The sequence below is a fragment of the Nannobrachium achirus genome, assembly GCF_963921795.1.
Source record: "Nannobrachium achirus genome assembly, chromosome: 24".
In the NCBI taxonomy this organism is placed as follows: Eukaryota; Metazoa; Chordata; class Actinopteri; order Myctophiformes; family Myctophidae; genus Nannobrachium; species Nannobrachium achirus.
The window spans coordinates 23,703,908-23,715,991 of record NC_137831.1 but is presented as its reverse complement, the minus strand read 5'-3'; the positions used below and the strand labels follow the sequence as shown (position 1 = coordinate 23,715,991).

Below are 12,084 nucleotides of genomic sequence, written 5' to 3'. Positions count from 1 at the left end.
TTCTATACGTTTGAGTTAGAATTGGCATCCCAGAGATGTAGCCTATCAAATATGTGGCCTAAATATATAATTAAACCTGGGGTCCTTGAAATAAAAAAAAGATTGAGAATCACATTTCACCTCCCTTGACAGCACACAGCGTCTACAGTGGCTTGATGTCGCTCTTATGGTTAACTGTATGTATTGCTTTTACTTTCTCCAAGTGTTGTGAAAAACTATATGGACTCCCAGGATAAATGAGCCAGCACAGGGGTAAGTAAATCTACACCACATCAATATTTAATGTCATATAAACCCAACAACCAATCCAATCCTGGGTGAAATACACAAATTCACCACGGCTTCGTAACTCGCGGAGCCTGCGGCGCTCGGCGCGAAGAGCAGGACCAAGGTCCGCTGGCCTTCGCGCCGCTTGCTATGTCTTGGACAATAACTGTGACATATAACCATTGTATTGCTCATCAGTACGGTGGTAGAGCCCGTTCGTACATTTGCCCCTGTTAGTCCACTTCGCCGTCGCCGTTCGCCCAACTGGGACACCGGACAACTGGGATTTTCCCAATCAATATATCAAGGAATCTTCTGTTCTGTTGTCACATGCATTTGGTTTAGATTTGTTAGGATTGATATTTGATGACCATCCTGGATGGGAGCTGTCTGATAAAAAATAAAACTTAAAAAAATCATATCTTGTTCTATGTTCATCCCTGACATATTGTGGAACAAGTTCAACACTTAGCCTAACCACTTGAACCTTGAGCTGAGCCAATCTACTGTACACGCTCACAACATGTTGCAATGAGCTTAGAACTGAACTGCACCATAACCATGCACCATTTGGCAGCAACACTCATCAGATTATGCCATCCTGCTGCACTGGAAAGTCCCTTCTCTTCAATCCTTCACTTCCATTTGGGCTGTGTTTTGTAGTTCAACTTCTGACTTATTTGGGGAAGTGATGAGTTGACCTAGACTAGAGGATGACCTAAATCGTGTCTCTCAAACTGTAATGGACCCTCAAAATTATACGTATTTGGCCATGGACCCCCCCATCAAAAAAAGTGCCAGGGGACCCCTAATGCAAAGATTTGAGTTTAAACTATTCGCTTTCATTCAAAGATTTGCAGAAAATGGAATTCGATTTTTTTATAGTCAAAATATGGTTAAAGTTGTTAAAATGATTGTACTTTTTTGTGTTGCTGGACAGAGTAAAGAAGTACTGGCTTCTCTCTCTCTCTCTCTCTCTCTCTCTCTCTCTCTCTCTCTCTCTCACACACACACAAATATTGCTGCTCATCAGGTGTTTCCCTGAAACCCCCCCCCTCTCTCTCTCTCTCTCTCTCTCTCTCGCTCTCTCTTTCTCTCTCTCACACACTCTCTCTCTCTCTCTCTCTCTCTCACTCACTCACTCACTCACTCACTCACTCACTCACTCACTCACTCACTCACTCACACACACACACACACACACACACACACACACACACACACACACACACACACACACACACACACACACACACACACACACACACACACACACACACACACACACACACACACACACACACACACAAATATTGCTGCTCATCAGGTGTTTTCCCTGAAACCGTCTCTATGACCATACACAATCTGTCCAGCAGAGGTCGCTATAACCCTGCTCACCCCTCAGTGCCAGTAGCAGCTGCTGTTAGGAGCTCAATTGAACATCACTGACCACAACACAACCATTATTATGCATCACATATATCTTAACATGGTTTGGTGATGTGTCTTTTACTGTAGGTGAATACTGAATATAATGATGTACTTGAATGCCTTTTTAAAGTCATCAAGACACTTTAGTCTACATCTAAACTAGTTTCACTTTCATTTAACAACCTCAACGACTCAAGTTCACCTAGTAACTGCATTTACTAAATTTCTATTGGTTGTAGCCCGAGTTGCGACCTGCGCACATTAATATTATACACAGTAAACTGTTGAGCAGCCATTTGATCAGAGCTTTCATCTCAGAAGGAGGTAGACGAAGTTTCCAAAGATGAAAACTTTTGCTGTGTTGTTCCTCTGTTTTTACACTACATCTGCCGGTAAGAGTTTAACTCAATTTATTGTAGGACAGATTATTATTAGGCTTAGGCTACAACTAACAACAGGTCACATGGGCCTCTTGATATTTTAGTTTGACTGCAGATTTGAATTGTGTGATCTGTGTTTATTAGTGCGATTTTTGAGATATGCTATTTTACCCCTCTCCCCTTTATAGCCCCTTTCGATACCCTGTAAGTGTAACTGTCCTTAGCCTATACAGGGTGCCGAAAAGAGCCAGGATAGCCTATATGAGTCATAATGCAAAATAAATGGCGTAATTAATTAGTGTTTGCATATTTGCAATACATGTTTCTGTGATATCACACAATTATAACCCACTATATAACCTATTATTATTTAGGTTATAGGTATTTTTAGAATTTGAAGCAATTATTTTCACAATGTTTCCCTGGGTGTGCCTTTTTAGTCTTCATAACTTTCTTTAAATACTGAAAAACCTAATAATAACCTAAAAAGGGGTAATGATAATAATAATGATAATAATAATAATAGGACTAATGACTAGATACTTATTCTACCATTATGTTATTAAAGCATGCTATGACTAGACTGCACTGGTTTTAAAGATGTGATCATGATCACACAAAAGTGCTAACAAATCATCATAGGCCAAGAAAATAAACTATATTTAAAAACAATTAAAAAGTTGTTTTGCTCTTTTTCAGCATTTCATTCCTGGAAGTACATTGTTACAACCAGCACTGGTCTGAGTGAATTCCCAGAGTATGTGATGGTGTTCCTCCTGGATGATGAGCTGATGGGACACTTTGACAGCAACATCAACACCTTTGTGAGCAAACAGAGCTGGATGGAGAAGCTGGGACCACAGTATGAGGAGAGACAGACAAATATGAATAGAGGAAATGTACAAACCATGAAACACAACCTTGAGCAGGCCATGAAGCGGTTCAACCAATCAGACGGTAACACTAACCTGAAGCTTTACTGTATTCATTGTTGTTCTCCCTCTCTACACACTGCTTTATGACTAGTGTATGTTAATATACTGTATTATCTATAGACTAGTTAATATATTGTATTTCTATAGACTAGTCGTGTATGTTAATATATTGATCTGTCTATAGCAGTGGTTCTAAAAGTGGGGTCTGGGGACAACCTAGGGGTCCTCGAGCAGCATCAAAATCAGTTTAACAACTTTAACCCTATATACATTGGCTATTTGAAAATAGCCGATCTACAAGCTCACAACACGTAGTGATTTTATAACAACACAAATCTTGTACAAGATATTTTCCTATGGGGGTCCGCAGCCAAGTACATATTTATTTGGTATTTACTGTGTAGACTAATGTTAATACTATGATGTACTACTGTATAGACTAGTTTATGTTAGTATACAGTAGAGTAGACTTTGAGATTGTGTGTGTGTGTGTGTGTGTGCGTGCGTGCGTGCGTGCGTGCGTGCGTGCGTGCGTGCGTGTGTGCGCGTGTGCGCGTGTGTGTGTGCACTCATGTGTGCGTGCAAGCCGTGCATGTGAGTGTGTGTGCGTGAACTGTAGCAGGATGTGATTTAATTCACTGTCTCTGTCTGTCTGTCTGTCTGTCTCTCAGGTGTCCACGTCGTACAGTGCATGTATGGTTGTGAGTGGGATGATGAGACTGGAGACACTGAAGGTTTTCTACAGTATGGTTATAATGGAGAAGACTTCCTCTCATATGACCTGAAGACAGAGTCATGGGTCGCTGCAAAACCACAGGCCTTCATCACTAAACTGAAATGGGAACAAAACACAGGTGCGATGGCACAGTACAAGTACTACGTGACCAGTCACTGCATTGAATACCTGAAGAAGTATGTGACCTATGGGAACAAGACTGTACAGAGAACAGGTACAACATGATGTGATGGACTTGTACTTAGATAAATATAAGATGTTGTAACTTTACTATGAGAACAGCAGAGAACTGGTATAACAACATGATGGAGTTATCAAGGTTATTATACAGTAGTTAACTACCACTAAACTAATTGACACAAATTAAAAAACAAGGATTCGCAAAAATAATTAACCAACTGCAACTGTATTGTGTCTTTACGAAACTAACTAAAATATACCAAATTATAGAGAAAATGTCCTTAGTTTTAGTCTTTAAGAATATTTACTACTTAAGAATAATATTTTTATCAGGATATATGGATGTGTGTATGAAATCATATTTTTCAGTATTTTCAGCTGGACCAGTATTCATTAAAAACACTGTGTGTGTGTGTGTGTGTGTGTGTGTGTGTGTGTGTGTGTGTGTCTCTCTCTGTCTGTCTCTCTCTCTCTCTCTCTCTCTCTCTCTCTCTCTCTCTCTGTGTCTCTCTCTCTCTCTCTCTCTCTCTCTCTCTCTCTCTCTCTCTCTCTCTCTCTCTCTCTCTCTCAGAGCTCCCCTCTGTGTCTCTCCTCCAGAAGACTCCGTCCTCTCCAGTGAGGTGTCACGCTACAGGCTTCTACCCAGACAGAGTGATCATGTTCTGGGCTAAAGACGGAGAGGAGCTCAGTGACGAAGTGGACCATGGAGAGCTCCTCCCCAACGCTGATGGAACCTTCCAGATCAGTGCTGACCTCAACGTGTCTTCAGTCAAACATGAAGACTGGAAGCATTACAACTGTGTGGTTCAGATCTATGGGGTCAAAGAGGACATCCACACCAGACTGGACCCAACCCTGATCCTGACCAACCGGAAGAAACCAGCTGATCAAGGTAGACATGAAACACATGTTGTCACAGTTAGACGTTGCCTGTCTCGTCTATGTTTTTGGAGTGGTGAAAGCACTCCCAATAGACAGGTATGTCTGTGGGTGGGTGGCTGGCTATGTGGCTGGCTGGCTGGCTGGCTATGTCTGTAGCCTGGCAATACCTCTAGTGGCCACACATAACACACATGTTAAAGGAGGGGTGCTGTTTAGCAGGCCAGGCACACTCAACACTCAACACGCACGCACGCACACACATGGTATAGCTGCTCAGATTCACCACTCCACTTCGAACCGAGGTTTGATTTTTTATTAAAGGACAACTTTTTTTACTGTAAGATGGGCCAGTCTTACTGTTACGTTCAGAAATAACTGTATTACAATAATGCAATACTATTAACCATTTATCATTAAAGGAATATATATATATTACTGTTGTATGATTGTTCTTACCGGTATATAAACCCAAATGAAAAAGGGGGACCTTTGTTGCCGGACAACGCCAGTTGGACTTTAACCAACAAACCATTAAAGGTTTACACACCACTAGGCTAAGACACAGGTTCGTAATAATACCAGGCTGGGAGAGCAATAAATGGGTACGAACACCCTGGAGAGACTGACACCACACAGTTTGTTCAGGGGGGTACAAAAGTACAAAAGATTTTATTTGATCCTATACAGGGGGGCTCTAAAATGCCATGGAACAATAAAACCAAAAGAAAACCTAAAGGCGCCACTAAACTAATAAAATAATTCAAATCATTTATTAATAGTTAAAATGTTATTAAAATGTTATCTTTGTTCGACTAGTAAAGTGCCGGTGCAGATCGTGGGTCGCACTCTACTAGTATCGTTATTCAACGAATAATATAGCCAGGGGGTGGGCACCAGGGAGCCCAAAGTAGCCACACAGCTCAGCAGTATTCAACAGCATACATCCTAAGTCAGATTCTGAAACACACAAGAGGAGGCCGCCAGCTCATCGGTTCATAGGTGCAGAATGGTCATCCTAAAGTACGGTGCTCTAACTTCATGTGTCGCGATAGACAGGTACTTACACGGTGAGTGATGTATGCGTGCGACACACACAGGACCGTCCCTCTCACAGCGGGTCAGGTAGCCGTCTCTCCGTCTCTCACCGTCCCTCTCACAGCGGGTCAGGTAGCCGTCTCTCCGTCTCTCACCGTCCCTCTCACAGTGGGTCAGGTAGCCATCTCTCCGTCGCTGTAACTAATAAGGTTAGCGTAGCATAGCTACTTTACTCAGTCCCATGAGTCTCTATATGGCGTACGTGGTTCCTCAGAACCCCCGGTGTCTTTTGGCTCTCTCACAGCACGTCTGCTCTCTTCCCCTGCTTCCCCCTGACTGAGACGCACCATCTCATTCATAGTCCTGCGTCTCGCCCAGCTGCCACCCAATTGGCCATCCGTGACGTCAACCCCCCATTGCATAGGCTGCTAGTTACCCTATCCCGAACCTCAGTGGCGGAACAAGTCAGAACCGGGCCGGTATGCGAGCCACAATGCTCGGGCCCCCTTACCCATCTCACGCCAACGGGTGGGACGTGCATCGAGGACCTTCCTAAGAAGGCGCTCGGGGGGCATCCGTACTAGATGCCCGAACCACCTAAGCTGGCTCCTTTCCAAGTGAAGGAGCAGCGGTTCTACTCCAAGTCTCTCTCGGGTGATTGAACTTCTCACCCTATCTCTAAGGGAGATACCAGCCACCCTTCTGAGAAAACTCATTTCGGCCGCTTGTACCCGAGACCTTATACTTTCGGTCATGACCCACACTTCATGACCATAGGTGAGAGTGGGAACGAAGATTGCTCGAAAGACAGAGAGCTTTGCCTTCCGGCTCAACTCTTTTTTCTTCACAACAGTGCGATTCAGCGACTGCAAAACTGCTCCTGCTGCTCCGATTCTCCGGCTGATCTCCTTCTCCGTCTTCCCCTTTCTCTCACTTGTGAACAAGACCCCGAGATTCTTAAACTCCTTCACCTGAGGTAATGTCTCATTCCCTACTTGGACTGCACAATCCATCGGTTCCCTGCTGAGAACCATGGCCTCAGACTTAGAGATGCTGATCCTCATTCCGGCCGCTGTACACTCGGCTGCGAACCGATCCAGTGAGAGCTGAAGGTCTTGGACCGATGGTGCCATCAGGACCAAGTCATCCGCAAAAAGCAGTGACTCAACCTTTAGCTCACCAAGCCTTATACCTTCTCCACCACCACTTCGCCTCGAGATCCTGTCCATGAAAATCACAAACAGGATAGGTGACAAGTCGTTTGAAAGTGTCTGTGGTATATTTTAATTGATACAAATTACAAAAGGTTTTGAAAGTGCGCGGTTCCACTCTGCAGCCATCACTACACTTCTCACTAAACGTAAACAACATATTGTCTGTCTGTGAATAGAAGCCAATCAAGCCATGACATCTGTCTGCTCTTCCTGTTGTCCTTCACAATAAAGTGTGTGTCCCCCTTTACTTCCCAATGTGCGACATTTTACCCAGGTTAATATAAACAGGAAATAGGTGTAACAGAGGCAGCGCGATACAGAAAGGGGACCCAATTGCGAGGGAGGGGGACGGTCAGGCAGATTGACGGTCATTTGGACTGAGACTGACAGTCAGTCGGAGGCTGACGGCCGGGCCCCCGCGGTTCGCGGGCCTATATGTGGCCGCTTACCCAGCTTACCCGGACGCTCCGCCCCTGCCGAACCTCCATTCACTTAAAGTCCCGCAGTCCATTCAGAAAAAGAGAACATGATTAAGGGGGAAAGGAATATTATTACAACATAAATACCATAACGAAAATACAATGTGTTTAAATAAAGGAAACAAAAAGAAAACATCATTGTAGTTAAAGAAATAATACAAAAAATGAAAAATAACAACACCTTCCTTTCATCCCTATCACATTACAACAATTTTAGATTGTAATTAGAGAAAAGAAAAGGTGAGTGTTATCGTGCTAAAATGTGGGGCATGTATACTCATGGGGGCATGCGTATGGCGGCATGGGGGCGTACAAGTGGCTAAATATGTCTTTTTAGACCCAATAAGCCAGCAGTTTTTTTTATTGCTATGAAAGGTTGCGTTGTATCTTGGGAATGGGCTTATTCTGTGTAAAATTTCATTTTTAGCCACTTGTATGCATGCCCCCAACCACTGAAATAAGAATCTCTAAAACAATAGAAAGAAGTAAATGAAATAATTTTAACACTCATCATTTATATTCTTTAACTCACCGGGTGCCCACGAGGTGTCTACGCGACAATCTCTTTGATGTCGCTGGAGGCCCACGACGCGTTGACGTGTTTACTGTACTTACAGTATTAACTTTAAACCTCACCTTTAGGTTGTGGCTGCGCCTGGATGTAGTCCATTAGCCGCTAGTCGCTTCGAGTCGACGCTGAGAGCATCGTGCGGCCGTTTTTGTCCGTATACTCCAATGCATTTCCCCATCTTTAACGCCCTTTATCTCTGATGTTTGTTTTATGGCTAAAACTGTGGCCGCATGCGGCATAATGTCCAAATTTTGATCGGCAATGAACAGCCATGATCAACACTAGCCCTTACAGTAAGTTACACAATAACATCCTGTCTGCGCTCATGTGACCAAGTGACGTCATTACGCATGCATTGACGCAGCAGGGCCGGATTCGCCACAATGGTGGTGGACCTGGGCGCTTAGAGGGGATACATGGGCAAATCCAGGAGCACCCGATGTGTTAATTAAAATCTAAAATACTGTATGACCCCTTGTTGTCCTAAAGTTGTCCTTTAATATGTTATTTATTATGTTCTAGTTTCCATAGTTCTATGTTGTTGTCTTCCCCAGCTGTACAGTATCTCATTTGTAATCACCTGTCATGTGTATAATTATTAGTGTTGTTCCCCACTCAGTCAGTCCTTGTTAGTTTGTGATGTCTTCCAGTGGTGGAAAAAGTACTAAAATGTTTTACTCAAGTAAAAGTAAAAGCTGCAGTCAAAATAACCTAGAGTAAAAGTACAGAAGTATTGGCATCAAAAGTAACAGTACTCACAAGTTATCATGTCTAAAAGATCTTTAGAAAATAGCCAAGTTTGAATAGGGCTGGTTCTCAAATAATTGTAGTGAAGTTAAAGTACTATATTTGTCTCTGAGATTTAGTGGAGTAGAAGTAAAAGTATAGAAAATTGCAAATACTCCAGTAAAGTAAAAGTCAATTTGTATTTAAGTACAGTACTTGAGTACATACTTAGTTACTTGACACCACTGATGTCTTCTCTGTTCACCTGTATTAAAACTCTCAATCATGGGTTTTGATTCGCTACCTGCCTGCTGTCCTGCATTTATGGGGTTCTCACCACACTTGCATGTGACACATGTACTTGTTCTTCATGCATTTTGTTCAATTTCTATTTGTTTTACCTGTTGTTCTCCTTGTGGGGGTTTGGGGGTCTTAATCCAGTTACAGTGAGTTGTGATTTCATGTCATTTTGTGACGCTTCATGGTGAACATAATAATTATCGACATTATGTACACATGAGAAATGTTTCAGAGGTGATGTTTAGATGTGAAATGTAGTTTTAATGTCTTGATTCAGGAGGATCTTTCAGTGTCCTCATCTTTGTGGCTGTGGGTCTGATTGCTCTCATCGCTGTTGGTGTTGGTGTTGCTGTACTGCTGAGGAAAAGGTCCAAACCTGGTGAGTTTGTATGACGACACATCAATATTCTATAGCAGTGGTTCCCAAATGTTTTAGCTCGAGACGCAAAAGAGAAATTATAGATGTTTGTCCAGGACCCAAACGATCTGCAAGCACACAACACATCGCTTCGTGCTGCGTTGTCAGCTTGTAAATTGGCTATTTTCACTACTTTCTTAAAAAATATATATTATTATTCAAGATTTTTTTTGCTTATTTTATTTATATTAAAAAAATAAATCTTTTGAAATAATAAAGGGATATTTACTGGTGACACATTAAAAATGTGCCCGCCACCCACAAATGGGTCCCGACCCAGTGTGTCGGAAACAGCTACTTGAATAATAATAATAACAATAACAACAACCTGATATTTCACTGGTATTATTTTACAGTGTTACCTCTAACTCAATCCTAATAGCCTTAATCTTTTCCTCTCTTGTCAGGATTTACTCCGACGAACAGTAAGTGAACACAGAATCTTCATAATGAACATGAGTTTCTCCTATTGTTCATACATGTACAGTATGTATGTTATTTGCTGTTGTCTCAGTTCAATGTAATTTTGTAAATTTGTAGCTGAAGAAGACTCTGGTGGTGCCAGTGACATGGCCATGAAGACCTGAAGCTCTGTTCAGCCTCCCACAACCTGTAAGAATCAATGTCACAGTGCCGTGTGTTGTGTTAGCCTGATTTCAGATTCTGTCCGCTCAGAGAGTGGGCGGGTCTATGGGCTGGAACCAGGCTAGTGTTGTGTTATTTCTTTGTAAACCTCAAAATAACTTACAATAACTTGTAGTCTGACCTTTATTGCAGAGTTACAGAGAGTGACAGAAAGAGCATGCAGGCTTGAACGGTCACTCTCTGTAACTTTGCAATAGAATGTTGACAAAGCGAGCTATTTGTGTCTAATACTTTCTACTTTTTGATCTCAGTTCAGCACCTGCCTCTAAGAGGTTGGAGGTGCTCTACTACCTTTTGATCCTGACTCCATGTATTACAAGATTTCAGTCTGATCAGATCGCCATTGATTAGTTCCCGTGTGTGTGTGTGTGTGTGTGTGTGTGTGTGTGTGTGTGTGTGTGTGTGTGTGTGTGTGTGTGTGTGTGTGTGTGTGTGTGTGTGTGTGTGTGTGTGTGTGTGTGTGTGTGTGTTGGTGTCAGGAGTAGAGCTTTGGAGAGACAGTGAACAACAACTCGTCATCCAGCCCCACCTGCAGTGAAAAGTCTGTCCAATGCATCTCTGTGGCCTGTTGTTCTACTTTCAAAGTAACGTACGTGTGTGTGTGTGTGTGTGTGTGCGTGTGTGTGTGTGTGTGTGAGAGAGAGAGAGAGAGAGAGAGAGAGAGAGAGAGAGAGAGAGAGAGAGAGAGAGAGAGAGGGAGAGAGGGAGAGAGAGGGAGTGAATTTTGACATGATTATATTAAATACCATTGGATAGATGCATTTTTACAAATGTTGCGCTACATTATTTTGCTATTGAACTTCTATGGTTGTAAATTCAGGGTGACATCTCTAATACAGTTTGATAAAGAAGTGATCCGTTTCACATAATGTGTTTAAGATGAGGCATTTAGAATTCTGTCTCCATGAGAAACACTGTGATACCAGTTGATCATTTATTGAATACATAATCATTGTGTTGTCAAGATTATTGTGTAGCTTGACTCTGTTGTTCTCAAGTCTATATTTTCTGTTTGAATGAGTTGGAGAAGTTGTTTTCATGAATATGATTTGCATTGATTTCGATAAGACTTCATGAGCTAATTCATGCTTTAAGCGACGTTGTTTCTAAACATACTGGTGAAAGCTTTTCTTATTATAATGTAGAATAGATATCTGCCCAGTGATATCTGCCCGCTTGTAAATATTCATATATTTAATAATAAAATATTTTTTTCGAAACCATTACTGCTTCATTATTACTAGCTACATTAGTGAAACAGTCAGTTTCAGACCCATTAAGAAGTCTTCATTCATGATATATTTAGTTGTGTGCTAACAGGTCATTTCTATTTATTACATACACATACTGTGATTCCTATGATGATCCTTCACGGCATGCAGTTGATAACACTGAGACCAACTGAAAAATGTAATGATCCAGGCATGTAATATATTTTATTTTGTATTACTGAGTTTCCCATAGTGAGAAAAGGGGGGGAGCACATCTATTATTAGTTATTCATTGAGAAATTATGGATCTATTAATGTTAATAATCCTTGTCCACTGAGGATGTATGAAGAGATGCAAACAATGAGGGGAGAGGAAACAATTCAAAGGAAATAGTATTACTCCTTTCTCTTATTTTCTCTAAAAACGTGTTTTTTGAAAAATGAGACGTTACAGAAGATATGCTTTCCCGCTGAAGCATCACGTGAAGTGACGCCCAGCGTCGTTTCTGATTACGACCTGTTGCCAGGCCAGGGTCTGTCAGCACAGAGGTTCCATGTTAAAATCTGCATTTCAATGTAATTTTACTAACTGTAAAATAGCCGGGCAAAGATGAGTCTTACATTGCTTCATCAAATAGCCTACATTTCTGTATATCTACTTTTTGAGTTTTAAT

The 12,084-nt window shown here is 41.9% G+C and overlaps 1 protein-coding gene across 1 annotated transcript; it reads left to right on the top strand.

Annotated features, from left to right (window-relative positions):
* Positions 1-2,005: 2,005 nt before the first annotated feature.
* On the top strand, positions 2,006-10,764 carry LOC308280018 (H-2 class I histocompatibility antigen, Q10 alpha chain-like). The gene is made up of 8 exons (XM_080720274.1): positions 2,006-2,090; positions 2,778-3,035; positions 3,685-3,963; positions 4,501-4,821; positions 9,414-9,515; positions 9,962-9,979; positions 10,095-10,166; positions 10,679-10,764. The coding sequence occupies exons 1-7, from the start codon at positions 2,042-2,044 to the stop codon at positions 10,139-10,141; spliced, it is 1,074 nt and encodes a 357-aa protein (XP_080576400.1). The 5' UTR covers positions 2,006-2,041; the 3' UTR covers positions 10,142-10,166; positions 10,679-10,764.
* The last annotated feature ends 1,320 nt before the right edge of the window (positions 10,765-12,084 follow it).

Excerpts from the sequence above, each read along its gene's own strand:
- LOC308280018 (XM_080720274.1), top strand. The coding sequence starts at position 2,042 with ATGAAAACTTTTGCTGTGTTGTTCCTCTGTTTTTACACTACATCTGCC. Across the intron at positions 2,091-2,777 it reads TTTTTACACTACATCTGCCG|CATTTCATTCCTGGAAGTAC; the intron begins GTAAGAGTTTAA and ends GCTCTTTTTCAG. Across the intron at positions 3,036-3,684 it reads GCGGTTCAACCAATCAGACG|GTGTCCACGTCGTACAGTGC; the intron begins GTAACACTAACC and ends TCTGTCTCTCAG.